Source organism: Dipodomys merriami, unplaced genomic scaffold, assembly GCF_024711535.1.
Source record: "Dipodomys merriami isolate MVZ:Mamm:240054 unplaced genomic scaffold, mDipMer1.0.p SCAF_6, whole genome shotgun sequence".
NCBI classification, from domain to species: Eukaryota; Metazoa; Chordata; class Mammalia; order Rodentia; family Heteromyidae; genus Dipodomys; species Dipodomys merriami.
Window position 1 is genome coordinate 9,599,793 of NW_027206179.1, and position 27,391 is coordinate 9,627,183.

The window sequence follows — 27,391 nt, forward strand, 5'->3', positions numbered from 1 at the left end:
AGCGGCTGGCTAGCGGATTCTACTCAACACCAGCAAGAACTGACAAGGAGCAGACATCTTCATCCTGCAGTTCGCAAACCAGAGACAACCCAGGAACCAAGACTCAGCATGAGTAGAAGCCTGACGTCCTCACTCCTTCTCAGGGAGCAGAGGAGGGAAGGCCACCCCTCCCCCCCAGTACCGGAGATCTCCATTTTGCATACGGACAAAGCTTGGCAGAGCTGCTAGCTCCAACTCAGGCCTTGGAATAAATCTAGAGTCATCTAGCAGGTCACAAGAGCCTAACCTGACCTGCCAGACTCAGCTCCATCCTGGGAAAAAGTCACCCAGCTCAGGTGCCAGCCCCAGGAGTGGCTTTCTTCACCAGGCAATCAGAGCCAGAAGCTGCCCCTCCCTTTAGCAGCCTTGACAATCAATTGAAATTCAGTAAACATAAACCTTGAAAGTGGCTCCAGGCTGGGCTCTGTGAGTTTCTCACAAACTAACCCCCAGGAAAAGCTACTGTTTGCTGAAAGGCCTCAACTCTACCCAGAACCTAGCCTCATCACAGCATCTCCAAACTCGAGGAAAAAGCCATCTCCCTCTTTTGTGATACTCCAGGAGGAGCATCACAGAGCATTTTTCTGCCTGTTCAAAGAAACTGACTTGAGTAACCAACCAAGCCACAGAAACACAAGCAGACCAGATACTCCAACAAGAGGCTGGTTACGGACACAAGGGAGACACCCCTCCCAAAAAAATCAAAGAACTTTTTTGTTGTTGTTGTACCTTTTTTGAAAAAAAAAATTGTTTTCTAGTACTTTTTTTTCTTTTCCTCTTAGAATTTTATTTTAGGGGTATAAGTGTGTGTGCGTTTTTCTTTCTTTTTTTTTTCTTTGTTTTTATTTTTTGGTTTTGTTTAGTTTTGTTTTTTGTTTAGCTCTACTGAACTTCTGATCTTTTTTCTTTCTTTCTTACCCTTTCCCCTTTTATTCTCTTTCATTCTTCTTTATGTGACTTAATTGCTGTTCTGCACATCCTCAGATAAACCCGTAGTCGATTATTAGACCTTATCCCCCATTGTGTACACACTTAATCCACAAATTTATTACTCAATTCAAAACCTCTTAGACTTAAATTCCTTAATAGCAGTACTACCTCTTTATACATATAATATATTAAGTATTGTTATTTTTAAGTTTTTCACATCTCCTTCATATCCCTCCCCTTTTCTCATTATATTCATGTTTGTTTTCGATCTGTATAATATTTTTAATTTTTACCTTTCTATTTTTTCTGTTTTCTTTTTTGTTCCCTTTCTCTTTCTTCTTTTTTTGCTCTCTCTCTACTTTCATCCTACCTTACTTATTTCCTGCTTTGAGATTGGGTCTTAGTTAACACTCCCTGTGCCTTCCCACATCACTCAATTCCTATTTTTTACCCACATCTCTTTCTAAACCTAATAATTTCTGGTTTACTAAATTCTTCTTTGTAGTTCGTAGCCCATTAATATATAGGTGTTTGATGTTGAATAGATGTATCTGTTGAACTACATTGTATCTGCAGACTATTGACTGTGCAAAATCAGACTTTGGTTGATGCTTGCCTTCAGATAGTGTTCTAGCACAAAACTGGTGTTAATTTCATCCCAAATGGGCAGAATAAGACGGAAAAACACAAGAAAAATGGCAAGTCAGGGTATCTCAAATCCCACTCATGATAATCAGGGGAGAGAACAGATAATGAATAATCCAGAGGAGAGTTCCCAAATAGCTCTACAAACACTCCTGGCAAACATGATAAATGAAAAGATTGAAACATACAAAGGACTCTATATGAGTGTGATAGGGAGAGAGAGGAGGCAATCCAAAAGTTTATACAGGAATATCACAAGCGTGAGGAACCTACTCAAAAACTGATACAGGATTTGCGTGAGCAGCTTGAGAACACTCAAAGAGAAAGGGAGGAATGGAGTGAGCAGGCTGAGAACACTCAAAGAGAACTACAGGAATTGCATGAACGGGAGGAAGCTAATCAAAGAGTAAGACAGAAATTGAGAGAGCAGGATGAGAATATACAAAGATCACTAAAGGCATTCATGGAATCCATTAACAAAGAGCTGAAGGAAGTCAGGGAGACCACAAAGGGAATGTTGAATGGAACCCAACAGAAGGAATGGTAGTCCAAGGAAACAATAACCAATCCACTAAGTGATTTGAGAATAAACACAGAACACCAAATTAAGGAAGTAGAGAAGTTCATACGAGATCTAAAATAAAGCTTCATTTGAAGCCATCAAAGCTGACCAATTAGAAGGAAAAGAAATAAAAAACAAAGTAGAAAGTCTTGACAGCAGGTTAGACCACGCAGAAGATCGAATCTCGGGGATTGAAGACAGCCTAGATATTATAGAGAAAGAACATACAACCATCCAAGACAAATCCAAGAAATATGAGAGATCTATCCAACACTTGGAAGACACCATCAGAAGGCCTAATCTAAGGATAATGGGTGTAGAGGAACACCTAGAAACAGAAGTTAATGGTCTAGGAAATTTGTTTAACAGGATCCTAGCAGAGAACTTCCCATACATGCAAAAAGATAGGCCTATTCAAATACAAGAAGCTATTAGAATTCCAAATAGACCAGAGCAGAATAGAACATCCCACCTTCATATTATAATCCATACAGGATCAATTCAGATTCAATTAATGGGCTACGAACTGCAAAGAAGAATTTGGTAAACCAGAAATTATTAGGTTTAAGAAGAGATGTGGGTAAAAAATAGGAATTGAGTGATGTGGGAAGGCACAGGGAGTGTTAACTAAGTCCTAATCTCAAAGCAGGAAATAAGTTGGGTAGGATGAAAGTAGAGAGAGAGCAAAAAATGAAGAAAGAGAAAGGGAACAAAAAAGAAAACAAAAAAAATAGAAAGGTAGGATCCTTAAAGCTGTCAAGGAGAAAAGATTAATCACCTATGAAGGGAAAACAATTAGAATCACCTCAGATTTCTCAGCAGAGACAATCAAAGCAGGAAGATCCTGGAATGATGTATGCCATGCCCTAAAAACAAACAACTATCAACCAAGAATACTGTACCCAGCTAAACTCTCCTTCATAACTGAAGGCCAAATAAAAACCTTCCATAGCAAAGAAAAATTGAAACAATACATCTCCACCAAACCAGCCCTACAAAAGATTCTTAAAGATGTCCTACACATAGAAAACCAACAAGAACGCAACAAAGGCCAAGAAACTGCACCCAAATTGAGAATCAAGAACCATAGGAAGAACACAGTTTTTGCAGCCCCCAAAAAGGTGGATAACATGGCAGGAACTCCCAAATACCTCTCAGTCCTTTCTATCAACATTACCGGACTTAACTCTCCAATTAAGCAACATAGACTGTCTACTTGGATTAAAAAACAAGATCCTTCTATCTACTGCCTTCAGGAGTCATATCTTGCCCATAAAAACAAACACATTTTCTTTTTTTTTTTTTTTTTTAAATTGTATTTTATTTTATTTGAGAACATACTGTACAAAGGGGCTACAATTACATGGGCAGGATAATGCATACATTTCTTACCAAGCATTGCAGCCTCCTCCTTTGTTTACCCTTCACTTCCCTTCCCCGCCTCCCCCCTCCCCCCACCCAATTTTACCCCCCTCCCCCCACCCAATTATACCCCCCTCCCCCCCCCACACCGGCATTGTAAAGCTGGTTTTGACATGACATTTTGTACTTCTCATTGTTGCAACAGGTCCACCTGAATCCTTAAACGACTTGTTTGTCCCCATCTACTCCACATGTTATACTGACATCAAATATAGTGAAAACGGGGGTTACACTGTGGGGGAGGGACAATGTTAAAGGCTGGAACAAAATCTACCAAGCAAACAGCCCCTATAAACAGGCAAGAGTTGCAATCCTAATATCAGATGAAATAGACTTCAAATTAAAATACGTGAGAAGAGATAAAAAAGGTCCTTACATACAAATTAAGGGATCTCTCCTTCAGGAGGATATTACAATTCTAAATATCTATTTGCCAAAAAAACGGAGCACCCAAATTTATGCAAGAAACACTACTTTCCCTCAAATCCAACATAGATCCAAAGACATTACTTGTTGGGGACTTTAAAACACCACTCTCCCCACTACATATATCAACTCAGCAAAAATTCAACAGAGAAATCGCAGATCTAAACAACTGCATAGATCAACTAGATTTAACACACATCTACTGAATATTTCACCCAGCAGCATCAGAATACACGTTTTTCTCAGCAGCACATGGAACATTTGCTAAAATAGACCACATTTTAGGCCACAAAGCAAACTTGTCCAAATTCAGAAACATTGAAGTTATACCTTGCATGCTCTCAGACCACAAGGGAATAAAATTAGAACTCAACACCAAAAGCCACCAAAGAAAGTCCGGTAACACATGGAGGCTGAACAATGCACTGCTGAATCACGAGTAGGTCAAGGAAGAGATAGAAAGGAAATTCAAATGTTGATGCTATTCAACAAAAATGAGCACACAAATTACCAGCTCCTCTGGGACACAGGAAAGGCAGTACTCAGAGGCAAGTTTATAGCTCTGAGTTCCTACATCAACAAATTGGAGAGATCTGAATCCAACAATTTAATGAGACATCTGAACCTCCTTGAATAAGAGCAGCAAGATAAACCCCAATCCAGTAGATGAAAAGAAATAATTAAAATTAAATCAGAATTAAATGAATTAGAATCCAAAAAAAACTATAGAAAGAATCAACAAAACAAAGAGTTGGTTCTTCGAAAAAATTAACAAAATTGACAGACCCTTAGCAAATCTTATCAGAAAAAGAAGAGAACACACCAAAATAAATAAACTCAGCAAAGAGAATGGAAATATCACCATGGAAACAACGAAGTTTTTTTTATTTTATTTTATTTTATATGTGAACATACTGTACAGAGGAGTTACAATTACGTGGACAGGATAATGCGTACATTTCTTACCAAGCATTGCAGCCTCCTCCTTTGTTTCCCCTTCACATCCCTTCCCAGCCTCCCCCTTCCCCCCAATCCCAATCCTTCTCCTTCCCCCCACCCCCGCCCATACGAACATGAAGATTTTAAGGAAATACTTTTCAAAATTTTATGCTAATAAGTTTGAGAACCTGGCAGGAATGGACCTTTTCCTACCGACATGCCAAAACTAAACCAAGATGAATTAAACCAGCTTAACAGCCCCATATCAAGCATTGAAATAGAAACAGCAATGAGACCTCCTAGCTAATAGAAGTCCAGGACCAGAGGGTTTTACAGCAGAATTCTACAAGGCCTTCAAAGCAGAGCTCATACCAATACTCCTCAAACTCTTCATTGAAATTGAAAGAGAAAGTTCACTACCGAACACATTCTATGAAGCCATCATAACCCTCATCCCAAAACCAGGCAGGGACTCATCAAAGAAAGATAACTATACACCCATTTCTTTGGGGAACATTAATGCAAAACTTCTCAACAAAATTTTGGCCAGTCGACTTCAACAATCCATCCAAAAAGTCATACACCACGATCAAACAGGATTCATTTCAGGGATATAAACCTGGTTCAATATACACAAATCTATTAATATTATTCATCACATCAACAGGAGCAAGGATAAGAACCACATGGTTATCTCAATAGATGCAGAAAAATCATTCGACAAGATCCAACACCCCTTTATGATGAAGGTTTTCGAAAAATTAGGAATCCATGGAACATTCCTCAATACAATAAAGGCTGTATATGACAAACCTAAAACCAGCACCTCTTAACTCAGGAACAAGACAAGGATGTCCACTCTCTCCACTTCTCTTCAATCTAGTATTAGAATGCCTAGCTACAGCAATAACATAAGATGCAGACATAAAGGGGATCCAAATAGGGAAAGATGAAATAAAACTCTCCCTCTTTGGAGATGACATGATCTTGTATTTAAAGAATCCCATAGACTCCACTCCCAAATTACTCAAGCTGATTCAAAACTTTGGCAAAGTAGCAGGGTATAAAATTAACCCCCAAAAATCAATGGCTTTTCTGTATACCAACAATGAGAAAAGTGGGGCTGAAATTAGGAAAGCAAGTCCATTTGTAATCGCCCCTCAAAAAATAAATACCTAGGAATTAACTTAACCAAAGAAGTGAAGCACCTCTATTATGAAAACTTTAAAAATTTGAAAAAGGAAATCAAAACAGAACTTAGAAAATGGGAAAAACTCCCATGCTCCTGGATTGGAAAGATTAACATCGATAAAATGGCAAGACTTCCCAAGGCTATCTACAAATTCAATGTGATACCTATCAAAATTCCAACCTCATTCTTCAAGGAAATAGAAGAGGCAATCCAAAAATTCATAGGGAACAATAAATGAACCCGAATAGCAAAAACGCTCCTCAACGGAAAAAAAACTCATGGAGGAATATCAATACCAAATTTCAAACTCTACTATAAAGCCATAGTAATCAAAACAGCTTGGTATTGGCATAAGAACAGACCTCAGGACCAATGGAATACAATTGAAAACCCAGAAATGAACCTACAGACTATAGCCATCTAATCTTTGATAAGGGAGCTAAAAAACAGAATGGAAGAAAGACAGCCTCTTCAGTATATGGTGCTGGCAAAATTGGTAAACTACTTGTAGAAAACTAAAGCTATATCCTTATATATCACCCTGCATCAGAATCAACTCCAAATGAATCAAAGACCTCAGAGCCAAAGCAGACACTCTGAAAACATTACAGGATGGAATAGGAGAAACCCTAGGTCTCCTTGGCTCAGGCCAAAATTTTTTTAATAGAGACCCAGAAACACAACAAATCAAAGAAAGCTTGGACAAATGGGATTGCATGAAGTTGCAGAGCTTCTGCATGGCAAAGGACATAGCTTGCAAGATCAGTAGAAAGCCCACGGATTGGGAGAACATCTTCACTAGCCATACAACGGACAAGGGTCTCATATCTAAAATATACTTGGAACTCAAAAAATTAAACCACCCAACAACAAATCCTCAAAGAAACAACTGCCCAATAAATAAGTGGACTAAAGACTTAAAGAGAAACTTCTCTGAAGTGAAAGAAGGATGGCGAATAGACACATGAAGAAATGCTCAACTTCCCTAGCCATAAAAGAATTGCAAATCGAAACATTGAGATCCCACCTCACCCCAGTTAGAATGGCAAAAATCAAGAACTCTAATAACAACAGATGCTGGAGGGGATGTGGACAGAAGGGAACCTTACTTCATTGTTGATGGGAGGGTAAATTTGTTCATTCACTTTGGAAAGTGGTATGGAGGTTCCTCAAAAGACTCCACATAGAGCTCCCCTATGACCCAGCAGTCCCACTTTTGGGCATTTACCCAAATGTTTACAAACAAGACCACACTAAAACTACCAGCACAACTATGTTCATTGCAACATTATTTACAATAGCTAAGATCTGGAAGCAACCCAGATGCCCCTCAGTAGATTAATGGATCAAGAAAATGTGGTTTATGTACACAATGGAATTCTAAGCCTCCATCAGAAAGAATGACAGCGCCCCCTTTGTTAAGAAATGGAAAGACTTGGAAAAAAATTATATTAACTGAAGTAAGCCAAGCCCAAAGGAGCATAGGTCCCATGATTTCCCTTATTTACAATATCTAGTATATGTATGAGTCAAGCAGAAAAGGTCAGATAAGGTGATGTTAGGAAAATGAACCCTAGGATATGTATTCAAATGTTTTTTTTCTTTCATGTATTTGTTTATAATGCAAATATAAGATTATTTCTTTGTTGCTTTGTATGTCCCTCACTCACAATAAAACCCCTGCTTTCACTGTATTTGATGTCAGTATAATTTGTGGATGGGAAGGGAAAAAACAAGTCGTTTAAATAAGGATACAGGTGGCCTTGTTGTAACAATTAGAAGTACAAGTTGTCATGTCGAAAACGAACTTTACAACTTGGGGGGGGGGAGAGGATTGGGTGGTGGGGAGGGAGGATGGGAAGGGATGGGAACGGTAAACAAAGGAGGAGGTTACAATGCTTGATAAGAAATGTACTCACTATCTTGCCCATGTAATTGTAACCTCTCTGCACAGTATTTTCACAATAAAAACAAATTTAAAAGAAAAATGAGTCCACATAGAACTCCCCTATGACCCACCAATCATACTTTTGGGCATTTACCCAAATAATCACAAACAAGACCATACTAAAGCTACCAGAAGAACTATGTTTATTGCAGCATTGTTTACCATAGCTAAGATATGGAACCAAACCAGATGCCCCTCAGTAGATGAATGGATCAACCAAATGTGGTAGGAAGTGGCACTGTGGCTCAAGCGGTAGAGCACTCGCCTTGAGCTGAAGTGTGCTCGCCTTGAGCTGAAGAGTGCAGGAACAGCACTCAAGCCCAGAGTTCAAGCCCCACGACTGACCAAAAAAAGAAGAAGATCTAGGGACACAGCCTATCTGCTCACAACCAAGCCACAAGGAATGTGGACTACAGCAAGGCATACAAGGTTCTATCAGGAATCTGCTCTGAGGACACAGGTGCAGATGGGGGCTGCTGTCACCCCAGGCTCTCACAGCCAAGGCACCACCAAGCTGCTACAAGCATCTCTGCAGATGTACCTAGCAGTTGCAAGCAGCCACCCACAAGGCTGCCTGCTGCCAGCCAGCTGGCCATCTCACACCGCCTCTGCTGCAGACCAGCACAGCCACCACAACCCACAACACCTGGTTGCACTAACCTCCACCTGGCTCCCCCAGCACTAGGACTCCCCACACCACTACAGCAGAGACCCTTCAGCATCAGCAGAGCCACTTCCATCTGCACCTTCCAACACCCAGACCCTCTGACTGAGAACCTGCCAACTCCATCCTACCTGCCACAACACAGGCTCTGTGATCCAGCACACCACCAGCAGACCACATGAGTAACCCAACTGGATCCACTCCCTTGCTGGCAATTCCTGGCAGAATCCCAAAGCCCTCTGACCCAAGCCCCCTTGCAAAAGGGAGGGATCATAACAGGACAGAAGACAGAAATAAGCTCTGTTCCTAAGGCTCCTGTTGCTATCTGTAAAAGCCTGGGAACACAGTTCCAGACTTATGATAGCAGTCTACAAACCTGAAACCCCCAAAACTCCCTTCCACCAGGCTTGAGAGTAGGACTACAGATAACAGGCAGCGTCCCCTATCAAGAGCCCATCTGCTCACAACCAAATCACAAGGAAAGTGGACTACAGCAAGGCATACAAGGTTCTATCAGGAATCTACTCTGAGGACTACAGGAAGATTAAAGCTCCCCCAAGAACCCAAAAAATCCATTCTTTAGTTTTTTGTTTTTGTTTTAGATTTGTTTTGTTAGTTTTTCATCTCTGGTCATTTGTTGTTTGTTTTTTTTTCTATGTTATTTATGTGTATTGTAATTTAGGATTTGCTATTCCACTAAAAGCTTCTATTTTTCATTATTATGTGTTTTTTCCTCCCACCTTCCAATTTCCCAATTTGTAAGGTTTTTCTTTTCTTCTTTCTTTTCCTCTGACTCTCCCCTTCTCCTTTCTCTCCACTTTATAGTACTACTCCATCAGAGCTACCCCGCCCAGTTCTATACACAAAGGAAGACCTCCTTCTATCTGTGTAAACAATAATTAAAGGGGTTGACTTAGATTAAGCAACTCTCCACTAATATCTGAATAATATTTCTCTAATCTCAGCAAGTCTCCCAAGTACACTTATATATAACTTATTTTTCTTACCTTCATCTCGATCTCTAAGCTATTCCCTACATAACCTTTCTTCAAATTCTTTTCCACCTCTTACACTCAGTAACAAGGTCTTTATTCTCCTCTTACTACATATACCCCTCCTCTACTATCATTATACCCAAGTCCTCTTCTGAACTTGAACTCATATCTCTCCAATTCTAACCCTTCACTTCTCCACCTACACCAGCCCATTGATCCGTAATGGTTTATATCTGACTCAACTTACATTTGGTTCTATATTTGACCATAAAATTAATTCCATTTGGCTATTATGAGTACAAGGGGCCCAACTTATTAATTCTAAAGAGTAGACTACTTTTCAGCCAAACCTAGGTTGTCTCAAAAGTTAAATCTATACATAATCTTGACCCTGAAGCCACAATATCTCTTTCCAAGCAAAGAAAAAGAGCTAAATAAGAAAACAGGCACACATGAAATTCTAAGGTATGTACATCTGCATGACACCAGATTGGCTCCAGTCCAAAAAAAAAAAAAAAAACTTGCTGGAGGAACTCCAGCAGAGAAAAAAGCTAGGATCCCAGATTAAGGAGTGGAAAGAAAAATCTGAGAACCAACTCCAGGAGATAAAGCAATCTATTTAAGACTTAAAAGTAAGCCTTTATAAGGAGCTGGCCACCATTAAAAAAAGACCAGCAAAAAGCAAAGATGATAGTCATCAAAGTAAAAAGCCTTCAAAGTAGAATGGAGGAAGATGAAGAAAGACTATCAGGGCCTGAAGACAGTTTAGATTCCATAGAAAAAGATCACACAATTATTCAGAACAAAACTAAGAAGCATGACAGATTACTGCAGGAAATACAGGATACATTCAGAAAGCCTAATCTGAGAATAATAGGTATACAAGAGGGTCTGGAGAGGGAAGCCAATGGATTGGGAAGTATATTCAGCAGAATTCTAGCAGAGAACTTCTCCAATATACAAAAGGACAGGTCCATCCAGATACAAGAAGCTTTTAGAACCCCAAATAGACCAGACCAGAGCAGGTCATCCCACCACCACGTTATAATCCATAGCAGCACAATAGCCAGTAAATAAAGAATTCTTAAAGCTATCAGGGAGAAGAGAACAATCACATATAAATGAAACCCAATCAGAATTACCTCAGACTTCTCAGCAGACACCATAAAAGCAAGGATGGCCTGGAAAGAGGTATGCCACCTCCTAAAGTCAAATAACTACCAACCAAGAATAATCTACTCAGCTAAGCACTCATTCATAGCAGAAGGACAAAGAAAAATATTCCACAGCAAGGAAAATCTGAAGCAATATTTCTCAACCAAGCCAGCTCTCCAAAATATCCTCAAAGACATTCTACGTATAGAAGACCAACAAGGACAGTCCACAAACAGAAATACATAATCACAACAAGAACAGGCAAGGCACAGTTTCCCCTCAAAATATGGGAAAAAACGTAGGGGCAGACAATCACCTCTCAGTCCTAATCCTTAACATTGATGATCTTAACTCTCCAATTCAGTGACATAGATTGTCCAGTTGTATCAAAAAGCAAGATCCTTCTATCTGTTGACTTCAAGAGTCACACCTTTCCCACAAAAATAAACATATTCTGAAAGTGAAAGGGTGGAACAAAATATATCAGGCAAATGGCCCCCATACAGGCTGGAGTTGCAATCTAATATGAGATAAAATAAATGTTAAATTAAAATCAATGAGAATGGATAAGGAAGGTCACTACAGGGCTGGGAAGGTGGCTCAGTGGTAGAACACTTGCCTTGCATGCAAGAGGCCCTGGGTTCCATTCCTCAGCACCACATAAGCAAAAAGAAAAAAGCTAGAAGTGGCGCTGTGGCTCAAGTGATACAGCACTAGCCTTGAGCTGAAGAGCTGAGGGACAGTGCCAAGGCCCAAAATTCAGACCCCACGATCGGACCCCCCCAAAAAAAAGAAAGTCGCTACATACTAAGGGATCTCTCCTTCAGGAGGATATTACGATTCTAAACAACTACTCACCAAATAATGAAGCATCAAAATTGATCCAAGAAACATTACTTTCCTTCAAATCTCACATAGATCCAAAGATATTAATTGTGGGAGACTTTATTACACCACTATTCCCACTAAATAGATCAACCTGGCAAAAACTCAACAGAGAAACTTCAGATCATAAAATCTGCATAGATCAACTAGATTAATGGACATCTACCCAATATTTCACCCCACAGCATGGATTACACCTTCTTCTCAGAAGCCCATGGAACATTCTCCAAAAGACTACATTCTAGGCCATAAAGCAAATCTGTCCAAATTTAGAAGCATTGAAGTTATGCCCTGCATTCTCTCAGACCTCAAGGGAATAAAATTATAACTCAACACCAAAAGGTACCAAAGGAAATCCTGTAACACATGGAGGCTGAACAACACACTGTTGAATCACCAGTGGGTCATAGAAGAGATTAGAAAGGAAATTCAAATGTTCATGATATTCAACAAAAATGATCACACAAATTACCAGTTCTTCTGGGACACAGCAAAGGCAGTACTCAGAGGCAAGTTTATAGCTCTGAGGTCCTACATCAACAAATTGGAAAGATCTGAAATCAACAATTTCATGAGGCACCTAAAGCTCCTTGAAAAAGAACACCAAATTAAAACCCAATCCAGTAAATGGAAACAAATAATTAAAATTAAATCTGAATTAAATGAATTAGAGTCCAAAAAAGTATAGAAAGAATTAACAAAACAAAGAGTTGGTTCTTCAAAAAATTAATAAAATTGACAGACCCTAAGCAAATTTTATGAGAAAAAAGAGAACACACCCAAATAAACAAACTCAGAGATGAGAATGGAAACATCACTACAGAAACAGCTAAGATTCAGAATATAAAAAAGGGGTACTTCACAAACCTTTATGCTATTAAGTTTGAGAATCTGAAAGATATAGACAAATTTCTAGCAAATATTGACATGCCAAAACTATGAGTTAAACCATCTTAACAGCCCCATATAAAGCATTGAAATAGAAACAGCAATAAGAGACCTCATCTAAGAAAAGTCCAGGACCAGATGGTTTTACATCAGAATTCTAGAAGGCCTTCAAAGCAGAGCTCACACCAATACTCCTCCAACTCTTCATTGAAATTGAAAGAGAAAGTTCACTACCGAACACATTCTATGAAGCCATCATAACTCTCATCCGAAAACCAGGCAGGGACTCATCAAAGAAAGATAAATATAGACCCATTTCTTTTGGCCAATCGACTTCAACAATCCATCCAAAAAGTCATACACCACGATCAAACAGGATTCATTTCAGGGATGCAAACCTGGTTCAATATACACAAATCTATTAATATAATTCATCACATCAAGAGGAGCAAGGATAAGAACCACGTGGTTATCTCAATAGATGCAGAAAAATCATTTGACATGATCCAACAACCCTTTATGATGAAGGCTCTAGAAAACCTAGGAATCCATGAAACATTCCTCAATACAATAAAGGCTATATATGACAAACCTACAGCCAGCATTATACTTAATGGTGAAAGTTAAAGCCATTTTCTCTAAACTCAGGAACAAGACAAAGATGTCACCTCTCCACTACTCTTCAAACTAGTATTAGAATGCCTAGCTACAGCAATAAGATAAGATGCAGACATAAAGGGGATCCAAATAGGGAAGGATGAAGTAAAACTTTCCCTCTTTCAGATGACATGATCTCGTATTTAAAGAACCTCGTGGACTCCACTCCCAAGTTACTTGAGCTGATTGGAACCTTTAGCAAAGTAGTAGGGTACAAAATTAACCCTCAGAAATCAATGGCTATCCTGTATGACAATAATGAGAAGAGCAGAGCTGAAATTAGGAAAGCAATCCCTTTTGTATTAGCCACACAAAAAATAAAATATCTAGTAGTTAACGTAACAAAAGAGGTGAAGGACCTATATGACGAAAACTTTTTAAACTGAAAAGGGGAATTAAAGAAAACTAAGCAAGTGGAAAAACCTCCCATGCTCCTGGATTGGGAGGATTAACATCATGAAAATGGCAATATACCAAAAACTATCTACAAATTCAATGGGATACCTATCAACATTCCAACTTCAGTCTTCAATCAAATAGAAGAAACAACCCAAAAATTCATATGGAATAATAAAAGATCCCGAATTGTATAAACAATCCTTAGTAGAATGAATAGCACTGGAGAAATATCAATACCAAGTTTCAAACTCTACTACACAGCCCTAGTAATCAAAACAGCATGCTACTGGCACAAGAATAGACCTGAGGACCAATGGCATAAGACTGAAGACCCAAAAATGAACCCACAGACCTATAGCTACCTAATCTTTGACAACGGAGATAAAGAAATAGAATGGAAGAAAAGACAGTCTTTTCAGTAAATGGTGCTGGCAAAATTGGTTAGTCACTTGTAGAAAACTAAAACTAGGTCTGTGTATATCACCCTGCACCAGAATCAACTCCAAATGGATCAAAGACCTCAAAATAAAAGCAAGCTCCATGAAAACATTACAAGAAAGAATAGGAGAAACTCTAGGGCTCCTTGGCACCGGTCAAATTTTTCTTAATAGAGACACAGAAGCACAACAAATCAAAGAAACGTTGGTATTGCATGAAACTGCAAAGTTTCTTCAAGGCAAAGGACATAGCTAGCAAGATCAATAGAACCCACGGATTTGGAGAAGATCTTCACTAGCCATACAACAGACAACGGTCTCATATCTAAAATATACCTGGAACTCAAAAAATTAAATCTCCCAACAACAAATCCTCAAGGAAACAACTGCCTGATTAAAAAATGGGCTAAAGACTTAAAAAGAGACTTCTCTGAAGAGGAAATAAGAATGGCCAATAGACACATGAAGAAATGCTCAACCTCTCTAGCCATAAAAGATGCAAATCAAGACAACGCTGAGATTCCACCTCACCCCAGCTAGAATGGCTATAATCAAGAAATCTAATAACAACTATGTTTATCGCAGCATTATCTACCATAGCTAAGATATGGAACCAACCCAGATGCCCCTCAGTAGATGAATGGATTAAGAAAATGTGGTATATATACACAATGGAATTCTATGGCTCCATCAGAAAGAATGACATTGCCCCATTTGTTAGGAAATGGAAAGACTTGGAAAAAATTATATTAAGTGAAGTAAGCCAGGCCCAGAGAAATATAGGTCCCATGGTTTCCCTTATTTGCAATAACTAGTATATGTCTGAGTCAAGCAGAAAAGGTCAGATAAATTGATGTTAGGGGAATGAACCCCAAGATAAGTATTCTAATGGGTTTTTTCTCTTTCATGCAATTGTTTCTAACATATTTATGGATTTCTATGTTTCTTTGTATGTCCCTCCCCCATGGTAACCCTGCTTTCACTGTATTTGATGTTGGTATAATTTGTGGAAGGGAAGGGCAAAAACAAATCGTTTAACTAGGGATACAGGTGGAGCCATTGCAACAATGAGATTTACAAGTCGTTATGTGGAAAAATGAACTTTACAATTTTGGTTTGTGAGGGAAGATGGGGGTGGGAGGTGGGAGAAGTATGGGAAGGGATGGGAAGGGGAAACAAAGAGGAGGCAACAATGCTTGATAAGAAATGTGCTCCTTATCTTGCCCATGTGATTGTAACTCCTCTGAATGGTATTCTCACAATTTAAAAAAAAAGAAATTTATTAACAACAGATGCTGGAGAGAATTTGGTCAAAAGGGAACCCTACTGCATTGCCGGTGGGAGTGTAAACTTGTTCAACCACTCTAGGAAGCAGTATGAAGGTTCCTCAAAACACTCCACAGACCCAGCAATCCCATTTTGGGGCATTTACACAAAAACTCACAAACAAGTTCATACCAAAGCTACCAGCAAAACCATGTTTATCGCTACATTATTTATCATAGCTAAGATATGGAACCAACACAGATGCCCCTCAGTAAATGAATGGATCAAGAAAATACGGTATACATACACACACATATATACGCATATATATATATGTATATATATATATATATATATATATCTTTGAATTCTATGCCTCCTTCAGAAAAAAATGACATTGCCTCTTTTGTTATGAAATGGAAAGACTTGGAAAAAATCATATTGAGTGAAGTAAGCCAAGCCCAAAGAAACATAGGTCCCACAGTTTGCTTTGTTTGCAGTGACTAGTGCATGTCTAGGACAAGCCAAGAAGGTCAAAGGCTATGTACATACGACCAAAGGAGAAGTTAACCAAAACATACTCCAAGACAGGGACACAACAGCTTTTTTTCTTTCTTGCTAGTGTTTTTAATGTACTTACAATACACTAATTGATTCTTTTGCTTCTGTTGTATGTTCTTCCCCCATGGCATAACCCCTGTTTTCACTCGATTTGATGCCAGTGCTCTGCATCTTGTATATATATTTTTGTAATTTGGGGAGGGGAAGGAATGTGGCAGGACACTTAAATGGAGATGCAGGTTGACCATTGTGACCACAAGATGTACAGGACACTATATTGAAAACGAACTTTACAATGTCCAGGTAGGGGCTGGTGGGAGGAGTTGGGAAGGTGGGGAGGGAAGTGATGGTAGGGGAAAAATAAAGGAGGAGATAACAATGCTCTCTTTGAAATGTACTCATTACCCTACTCATGTAACTGTAACGTCTCTGTACAATATTTTTACCAAAAAAATAATATATTAAAACAAAAAAGAAAATGAAAACAACAGCAGTTAATTTATAGTTGTAAAAACATTAATTTCTCTTTGCTTTGCTCTGGCCTAAACCTACTAGAGGACCAAAATCTCTCCTTATGCCTCCCCTGAATCTAGCACCAGAACCCAATGACTGAAATACATTCTTCCTTATTCAGAGCTTGAACTTTCTCAATCGTCTCCATTTTCCCCATTTGTCATGGCCTTTTTTCTACCTTAGTCACTACATTGAATATTTAATTAACTTTATTTTACCAAACTTGCTCTAAGGAAGGAAAGGTAAATAATTTCCATCCTTACACATTATTCAACAGAGTTTGGAATAATTGGCATAAATGTACAATACCTGAATATTTCTGGAGAACTTTCTTTGTCAGTCATGAACTTGAACTTTGGGCCTGGATGCTGTCCCTGTGCTCTTCAGCTCAAGGTGAGCTCTCTACCACTTGAGCCACAGTGTCAATTCCGGTTTGCTGGTGGTTACCTGGAGATAAGAGTCTCACAGACTTTCCTGCCCAGACTGGCTTTGAACCGTGATCCTCAAATCTCAGCATTCTGAGTAGCTAGGATTACCAGCGTGATCCACCAGCACCCCAGGTGTTTCTTGCTTTATTTTTTTGATAAGGCATTATTTCTTCTTAACTCATCCTAGAAATTTCTAGATTTGCAGACTCCTCCGTCCTTTTCTGATTCCCTCAGAGGAAATTGACCACACACATTTTTGTGGTTCCTTTGGGCCCAGTCACACCTGGTGGTTCCTCACTTCTCACTGGGAAAATGACCACTCCCCTGCTTCTGTATATGGCGATTTTCCACCTGAATTCTGTGGAACACTTAAAAATGGTGGGTGGAACCTTTTCAACAATTCAGAAACTCTGGCAAGTCTATTTTTAAAACACCTTGTAAAAGGCTCACCTGTACTCAGGTCACAGTGCCACTGTTTTGCACAAAAATGGCATTGGGAATGAAAAATTCAACACACAATGATTCTAAGGAGATGGAGAACCTGCACTTTTTACTTATGTAAGTAAAGGATAAATTCTTTCATATTATCTGTGCATATGATTATGAGAAAAAAATCTGCTAGGTTTCCTCATTAGAGTACCTGGAAAATTCGGAAACATTAGCTTTATCTGACACAGTTTAATTCTTAAAAATACTAAGTGGAAAAATAATTCACTGTAGAAGATTCCTTTCTCCACATCTTCAAAGCAACTTCTGACTGCAAGGAGACTTCTAGTCTATGATCCAGGCAGGTTACCTATGGTTGTCTCACGTGTGTACACACAAGCACAGTACATGGGCTGATTAAAGATGTCCACTAACAGAGCTTCTATTTCAATGACACATTGGAGCCATCTCCTAAATGCTGTGGCCAGGTGTCTCATGATCCCCTAATTTGTGATTGATCCTTGTTTTCTTAGTCCTTGGAAATTCAGAAGCTAAAACTTAAGATAAAGCTCTACTGTACACATTACAATAACTATGAAATGTTTTATAAGCTGTCACTTCCTATTTAAAGCTTTAAATAGATCAGTAAATAAGAACAAGAATTTACAGATGGGATTACATCAAACCAAAAGCCTTTGGCAAAACCAAGCAGTCACTGGACTGAACAGATGACTTACATAATTTGCCAATTAAATATCCAGCAAATGATTCATAACCAGAATATACAGGAAGCTCGGAAAACTAAACTCATAAAGTACAAACAAGCCAATGAACAAACTGGGAGACAACTTAAATACACTTCTCAAAACCAGAAGTATACATGGCTAGTAAAGGAAATTCAAAGCCAAACAATAGTTAATTATGTCTCATTCCACTGAAAATGCTGGTAAGGATGTTGGTAAGAATGGAGGGAAAGGGCATACTTACACACTATTCATGGGAATGTAATTTCATTCAACCACTGTGAAAATCAGTATATAGGTTCCTCAAGAAACTATAGCTGTATGATATGAACTAGCGCCACCACCTTATGAGACTAAAGCATACATATACACAGGTAAATAAACCATCTGTCCTGATAACATAGGCTACTAAGAATTTCAAAGTAAGTGATCAAATCCTATGTAATGTAATCAATAGACATGTGTGAAAGCCCCTTGGAAATATCATTAGGAAAGGTTTTTATTTCTCCTGAACTTCTAAAGTATGTGTTGTATATTGTCTGAGACCCAGTGCATGATGATGGTTAAGTGTACCCAATGTGCACCCAACACTACAGCTTTGTACAGACTGTTCACTGTTCTGAAGTCTCCACATGGAATTTGGATCTAACATATGTTGGCAACTTGAAAACAGAGTTGCTTTTGATATTGGTCTGTTTGTGATAGAGAAGACTTTCCTCTATTATTACAGGTTCTCTGACCATTCCATCATGGAAAAGTCTTGATGTATGTTAGCATATTTAGTAATAATTATCTGTTGAATGCAAAATGGAACTCAATCTCAGCACTGACTTTGAGTTATTCACATGTAATTGCTAGTTTCAGGAGCATCATTGCTTTCTCAGGCAAAAATAAATGGGCACATTTCTGGATTCCTCTGTATATGGAATTCATCTTGAAACCTCCCTGTATCAACCACCATGTTCTGTGGCTATTATGGACATTGTGTGTGTGAACACACCCTCTGGCTATGATGCCTTCATAACTTCAGTTGATATCTCACAAGCATAGACTTTGTGTGAACATTTCACCATGTACTGGGCATGGCATTTTCTGAGGCAATCCAGTTGCATCATCACAACTGGCTTTCGTGAAAATAGTTTCTTGGCACAGATGTTGACAAAAAAAACATTCAAGATAACTCCATCTCTGGAGCCTCACTCTCTGCGGTCTTGGATGAAATCATAACTCCTGGGGTGAAGAAGGCAAATATACAAACATGTTTTCCAACTCATGTTTTTCTCCTGAATGAAAGTTACAGATGTAGAGCCCCAGGAAATACTTTTACACATGACTTTGGTGTATTCACAAGAGTCTTTGATGAAAGGAGAGCTGTGGTGCAGATCTCTATCAATAAAAAGACACATATGCACACATAAAAATGTATATGAATATACATACCTGACATGAGGTCCTCACTTCTAGACAGAATTTCAGTGAAGCAGAGGCTTCAGGGATGTATCTTGTGTCTTTCACACTCTTTCTCCAGCTTCCCCTCCCTGTCAGGTCCTTGGCTGGCACTAGCTGCTTCTCTACTATGAAACACCGAGCACACATGGATGGAGATGTGATGATCACTGGGTTTTTCCCTCTCTACACTTTGGGAATCGATCATAGTAATAGCGATTCCACCAGACAAGACCACACACCGTAAGTAACTCTTCCTTTTATTCCCATTTACTGTTTTGTTCTGAGGATGGGCAGTGGCTGAGGGAGCTCTGGGTGCACACATCAATGTTCTGTCTCCTCTCCACTGACCTTCTGTCCTATTGCACCAAGAACAGCTCAATTTCATGATTTAGCTTTATTTCTACTGCTAGTATGAGAGGACTCTATCTTGTTCCATGTATCTTCTACTTTCCAGGCCAGTAGGGTCTTCATTTTAGTCCAGAATCTCTGCATCTTCTCCATCCCAGCTGCCATCACAGAAAATGAAGGAATGTTATTACAATCAAGCTGAGTCCCTGGAATGAGTTCGGGACTAAAAGGCTGAAGCTACATTTTCTGTCCCCCTGGGCCAATAATCTGAGAACTTTTCCTTTTTAACACCTATATTTTGAAGACATTGATAAAAATTCTTATTGGAGGCTGGTGCCTCATGCCTGTAATCCTAACTACTCATAGGGCTGATATCTGTGGATGGAGATTTGAAACCAGCCCAGGCACAACAAAAATCTGTGAGACTTTTATCTCCAATTAACAAGCCAAAAGCTGTCAGTGGAGATATTTCTCAACTTACAGAGTGATGATTGTGAGTAAAAAAAAAAAAAAAAAAAAAACCTCAAGGACAGTGTCTGATGCTGATTTCAAGCCCTAAAATTGCCACACACAGACACACACACACACACACACACACACACACACACACACACACACACACACACACACACACACACACACACACATTATTACTATAGTCAAGTAGATACTGTTCCAAACTAAGCATTGTGTCATTATTTCATGTCAGAAGTGCTCCACAATCCAAGCCTTTACCAGGCAGCTCAGCATTATCAAAGATCCCTTATTGGAGACTTTTATCAGCCCTGAAGAGTTCTGCTTTACTTGTGCACATGCATATTCTTGGCTTTTAGTCAGTACCAGAGAGTCTCAATAGCAAATAAAGAAAAAAGAAAAATGAGTGTAAAGAACTTCAGGAAATGTTCGCAAACTATCTGATTCCTAGTGCAAGGGAAACTGTCATTTTTTTTTATCATTTTCACTTCTTTCCAAGTACCACTATGACAATGAAAGCCTAAGGTAGCTGCCCAAGCATGAGAGTGTAATCACAGGACAGGAATTACTCTCCTGCTATCAAAGATATGTATCCTTGTCTTACATGTCACAGGTGTGCTTATCTTTCTTTCTTTTGTGGTGGTCCTGGGAACTGTCCCTCAACTGTTTTGCTGAAGGCTAGTGCTCTAGCATTTGAGCCTCATCTCCACTTCTGGCACTTTCTGGTGGTTTAATGGAGATTAAAGTCTTACAGTCATCCCTGCCGAAGCTGGCTTCAAAACACTATCCTCAGATCTCAACCTCCTAAGTATCTAAGAATACAGGTGTGAATCACTAGTGCCTGGCTTAGTTTATTCTTTTATTCCCCACTGTTTAACCATATTTAGCTGATTTTCATTCTCTTAATTTTTCAAAATGTTTGAGTACTTTTGTTAGTGTGTATTATGATTTTAGCCAATGGAGGTTTCTTATCTGCCCACAAATATGAAATGAAGTATGGTCTGGGCTAGTAAAATTTTATGCATGGTATTGGCTATGGACAGCAGTATTTATACATGAAGACTTTCTTGTAGCTAAATGGAGCACTGTGATTAGACATCAGTGGGTGAGAGATTTGACTGACCTCTGCACTCACTGATGTTACAGCAATGTTCCTCAATTTTTACACAATATGGTGCTTATGCTAATTATCTGGTTCATATTGTAGTTCCACCATGCATGTCTCATACTTTCAGTAGAGTCACTCACTATATTTATGACCATTTCAAATATCTTGTCCCATGTCTTTGTTCACTCTGCCACATCTGTCATTTCTTCTGCTCACTTTCAGAGTCTTGAAATAACTAGGATTAGAGGCAGGAGCCATAGTGACTGGCTTGCTTTACACTCTTGATTGGCTTTTTCTCTCAAGGCTGATCTTTCATTTGAGCTATACCTCCACTTCTAGCTTCTTGTTGGTTAACTGGAGATAAAGAATGTCATGGACTGTTCTGCCCAGCAGGCTTTGACTCAAGACTCTTGCCTCTCAGCCTCCTGTTCAGCTAGGATTGCAGGCATGAACCACCAGTGGAGGTAGTTTTAATTTCTTGAGGAATCTCCAATCTTTAAGTTTTATTTACCATCACCAAAACTGCAATCTGTGTCTGAGTTGGTAGGCAACCCATTATAACTTTGATTTGTATTGTCCTGATTGCTCAAATAATTGAAACTTTTTCTCTTAATTGATTTTCCATGAGTACTTTTTCATTTTTAAATTATCTGTTCCTTGATTGGATTATCCATACTGTTTTCCACTATGCTATTATTCCTCTGTGAGATGCATAGCAACCAAGATATTTAACAATGCATTTGGCTAATTCACCATTCCTTTCATTGTGCTGAAGCTGTTCAATTGGATACAACAACGGCTGCTTTACATTTCCAGTGCTGGGAGTACAATTCAGGACCTTGTGAGTGAGACAAAGTATTCTACCAACCCCTTAGTCAAATTCAGAGCCTAATTCTTGATTTCATTTTATGAACTATTTGAGTTGTATTTAAGTTACCTGTGTATGTATGTTTCCTTTCATTTTGTCTATTACTTGCAAAGTTCCAGGCTCTATTAAGAACTGACTGATTTTGAGTTTAAAAAAATACTGGTGGAAGGGTACAGATTAGTATTAGTGTGCATATGGAAACCCAGTTTCACAGTTCCACTCCATACTAATAGTGCCATCTTTAGGCCATATGTTATTTGGCAACTTCTCTAAGAATGAGATATCTGTAGTTGTTTGCAATTACTTCTTGGTCTTATATTTCTTTGATCCATGTGTCTGTTTGATCACTTTTGTCTGTTATTATGGCATCAAAGTATAGAAAAACAGATATAAGGATACTTCATTATTTTTCTTCTGCCTTAAGACAGTGCTGGCTAATAGAGGACTTACTTTTTCATAAAATTTATCTTCCCTTTTCTATTTCTGTAAATGAAGTAATTACTACATGTAATTGATTTTTCCACTCTTTGTAAGAACTAGCCTTTCAATTTGTCTAGCACATTTACTACGTAAGAACATTCTCAGATCTGTTGTACAGTCACTCTTACCAATAAGTTTTATACATATTTTAAATCTTATTTCCTTTAGGTACTAGTATAAAGGAATTGATATTCAATGTAAGAGTTTATGAACACACTGCCTCTTGCTCAATGTCACCCCTTTTAACATTCTTACCCACTCCTCCCACAACACTTCTTCCTTCACTTTCTTAATTTTAGATTATGTGTTGAATTTTGTCATTTAACAAAGCAATTTATGTATATAATATGCTTGATCATTGTAATCCCTTTAATATGCCCCCCTATGCCCATCAGTATTTTCTCAATTCTGTGGCCTATACAATGCATTCTTGTCTACATTCTACTCATTTCCCCTCTTCAGACTTCTATCTCTCTTCTGTTTCCTACCCCCCACAACACACACAGGTATTCCTAGTACTCATTTTGTTGTGCTTTGACATTATATTTCTAAAGAATTATACTAATTGTGTCCTTCATATAGTCTCTTACACCTCAATAAATTCATTTATAAATGCTTGGGTGCTTACTTGCATTGTCATACAGTTACTGAATCCCCGAAACACTAATTTTGCTTTTCTGAAACACTGTTGTCAGCATTTAACAAAATTTTTATTCACACTCTTCATTCTTGCTTCCAGTTTCCTCCTCCTTATGTGTATGATCAATCAGCTTTTCTTCAAGCTATTTTCTTCTGTTTAGAAGATAGCACTCACATGATAAGCTTCCATGGGGATAATTTCATATATGACTACATAAGTCAAACAAGTCTATTCTTTCCTTTGTATTTCCATCTTGCCTTCATTGTTTCTTTTTTAAAATGTGTGTTGATTTCATGGTATTAATTTCTTTATAATGCACATTCACACACACATGAACACATACAGACAGGACAGAGAGAAAGAAAAGGACTTTGATTCTCTTTACTCCTCTTTATTCTTTCTTTTCGGGATTTCAACCTAAATATATTGGGAAGAGGGTAGTGATCATTTTATTTTACCAAGGTGGTCTTGGAACTGGGAGTTCAATGTAAAGCTTGCTTACAATTCTTTCCTCATCCACTGTGATTGAGATTCCTCTCTTCATGAGTTCATTGAAGCTGGATGCATCCATTTTTTAAAGTTTCATAAAGAAGAATAAAATTCCCTTACCTGATATTTGAGCTCTCCTTCTGGATGATATTGAAGAAAGAGCTATTCAGTGATTTGGGTCTGTGAACAGAATTTTTCTATAATATAGAACAATATAGAATTTTTCACAAATAACACTTCGCTTCTGAAAGTTGCTCTTAAAGTGAACATTCATTAGTTAGCCTGGCCTGCCACATAACATAAATTGGGTGATTAAACCACAAGATTTATTTTTCACACAGGTGGAACTAGCTATGTTTTGATACAGGAAACAGAATATTTGATGTTTTATGAAAGCCTAATCCACGTTTAACAGACAACAGCTTTTTGTTGTGGTGCATGTGGTAGTGAGGGAAAAGCATGCTCTTTTTTGGTATTTAAGCCATAAATCTCATTTATGGCATATTCCCTTCGTGTCCTTATCTAATTCTATATACAACCATAAGACACTACATTCACATTCCATCCCAATTGAGGATAATATTTTAACATGTTCATCAGCAAAGAAGCAAGCATTCAATCCAGCAGAGTCATAAGTTTTTAAATACTCCTCAATTTCTATCCTCATTATGCAGATTTATCTTCAAGAACTATCAGTTTCTTTTGGCCTTGGCTTTTGCTATTGAGGAAATCAACAAAAACCCTGATCTTTTGCATAATTTGACGCTGGGGTTTGATGTCTATGATGTTCAATTTGGAGCTTGGAGGGTATTTAAGACTCCCTTCATTTGGCTCTTTGGGAAGTACAAGATTCCAAACTACTCTTGTATGAGAGACAGCAAGTCTATAGCAGTACTAACAGGACCATTAGGAGTAACATCTGCCCGCATTGGGACATTGCTGCAACTCTACAGATTTCCACAGGTGAGGGTTGGAGATATACAAAAATGTCTAATTGGTACCAATTTAGGTGTTAGAAGATAATAATAGGAAAAGCCTTGATTTATGAGCCTATCCAATTTTATGATACTAAAAAGTAAGCACTCAAAGACAGTGGGAGATGTATATTCCCATTGTTTGGGGGAAGAGATAGATGAATTAGACAAACAAATGTATTACTTATTATTTGAAGACTTACCAATAATTTCCTTGTGGTATGAAGATATGACAAGCAGAGTACTGATGATTCACTCCTGAAATCCTAGCTACTCAGGAAACTTACCTCCAATTAACCAGCAAGAAAACAGGAAGTGAATGTGTGGCTCAAGTGGGAGAGTACAAGCCTTGAGGTAAAAAAAGTCAAGCAAGTGTCTGACACCTTGAGTTTGTACCCATGTACTAGCATGCACATGCACACAAACACACACACACACACACACACACACACACACACACACACACACACACACACACACAAGATATTATGTTGAGTATAACAAGCCTGGCTTGGGACCAGAAGTAGAAATGTTTTCTCTAACATGTGAAAGTCAGATCTACAATGTTAGCATGTAGTATGAACCAAAATGGGACACATACATAGCCATTTGCATGCATACATGATCAAACTGACTAAAGTATGATATACATAGGGGTGAAACACCATGCTGGAATCCAAAAAGATGAAGCATATCGTGTGAGGAGGTTAAATGTTAAGGGGAAAAGGTAGGGAATAGGAAATGGATGGGAGGGAAAAATAACACAATATTCAATGTACATATCTGAAAATGGAATGAGGACAAATGAGTTGATAGAAATGGGAAGGTGGCTCAGTAGTACAGTGCTTGCCTTGCATGCATGAGGCCCTGGGTTCAATTCCTCAGCACCACATAAGCAGAAAGGCCCGAAGTGGGGTTGATACTCAAGTGGTAGAGTGCTGGCCTTCAGCTGAAGAGCTGAGGGCCAGAGCCAGGGCCAGAGTTTGGGCCCCATGACCGACCAAAAAAAATAGTGACAAAGATTAAGGGGCATATTATAAGTAATCAGATAGGTTGCACAACTATTAAATAAAAATTCAGGAGCTGGGGAAGGTGGCTCAGTGATAATGTGCTTTCCTAGCATGCATGAGGCCCTGAGTTAGATTCCTCAGCACCAAATAACAAAACAAAGCTGGAAATGGTACTTGGCTCTAGTGGTAGAGTGCGAGCTTGCGCAGAATAGCAGAGGGACAGTGGCCAGGCCTAGAGTTCAGCCCCACAACTGACAAAAATATATAAATAAATAAAATTTCAAAAGTTTCTTTCAAATATTAAACCAAAAACCTAGCTTTCACCTACATCAACTGCTTCTTAACAGACTTCAAGACTAAGATTATGATGGATGGCAATTTCCTCACTCATGGAGCATCCAAATTTTTTCTCTTTAGTTTGCTTTTGGGCCTTTTGATCATGCCCTGAGTGACCATCACAAGTTTCCTGCTCTCTATCAGATGGCCCCAAAGGACACATCGATAGCCACTGCAATGGTCTCCTTACTGCTTCACTTCAGCTGGAACTGGGTGGGACTGTTCACCTCACAAGATGAGAATGGCTTGTGGATTCTTCCTGAATTGAAAGAAGAAATGGCCAAAAACAGCGTTTGTGTAGCCTATGAGCTACTGATATCAAGCAAAGGCATTGCACATATAATCAGAATCATGGCAGTTTATAACGACATAAATAAATCTTCAGCAAATGTCCTCATCATATATGGTGACAATGAATCACTACTAGATTTAATGCTATTTATTGAACACATTTTAATGAAAGGCAAAGTTTGTATCATGAACTCACAATGGAATTTAAAAACAAGGAGATATTTCATGCTAGGCTCATTGCATGTACCTCTTATTTTCTCACACCATCATGCAGATGTTTCTGGATTCACAGATTTTGTCAAGGCAGTTCACCCTTCCAAATACCCAGAAGACATTTTTCTTGCAAAGCTATGGTTTCTCTCTTTTAATTGCTCAGACATTGAGTCTGATTGTATAGCATGGAACAAATGTCCTCATGATGCCTCCTTGGATTGGTTGCCTAGGCATATTTTTGACATTTCCATGTCTGGGGACAGTTACAATATATACAATACTGTGTATACTGTGGCCCAGGCTCTCCATGAGATGCTTCTTCTTCAAACAGAAGTTCAAACAATGGGAAATAGAAAATGGACAGCACCTTCCCCTGCACAGGTAATTTCTTGTATATTGGATGGCACATATCATGAGCAAAGGCACTTCCTGGAGAGTATACTGTATGAAATTAAATATTGGGTTGTTTGGCCAAATCCCAGGAAATTACTTTTTTGTTTGTTTTTTTTTAATCTGTCATGGAACTTGACCTCTGGACCTGAGCCCTGTCTGTCAGCTCTTCAGCTCAAGGCTAGCACTCTACTACTTGAG

At 38.6% G+C, this 27,391-nt stretch overlaps 1 protein-coding gene across 1 annotated transcript in view; it reads left to right on the plus strand.

The window, feature by feature from the left end:
• The first annotated feature begins 10,449 nt into the window (after window positions 1-10,449).
• Window positions 10,450-27,391, plus strand: part of LOC138814278 (vomeronasal type-2 receptor 116-like) — a 48,488-nt gene continuing 31,546 nt past the window's right edge. The window contains exons 1-5 of the mRNA XM_070003283.1: window positions 10,450-10,831; window positions 13,474-13,594; window positions 19,666-19,809; window positions 24,651-24,939; window positions 26,378-27,181. Coding sequence (XP_069859384.1) covers window positions 10,450-10,831; window positions 13,474-13,594; window positions 19,666-19,809; window positions 24,651-24,939; window positions 26,378-27,181 — 1,740 coding nt within the window. The remainder of the gene's footprint in view (window positions 10,832-13,473; window positions 13,595-19,665; window positions 19,810-24,650; window positions 24,940-26,377; window positions 27,182-27,391) is intronic.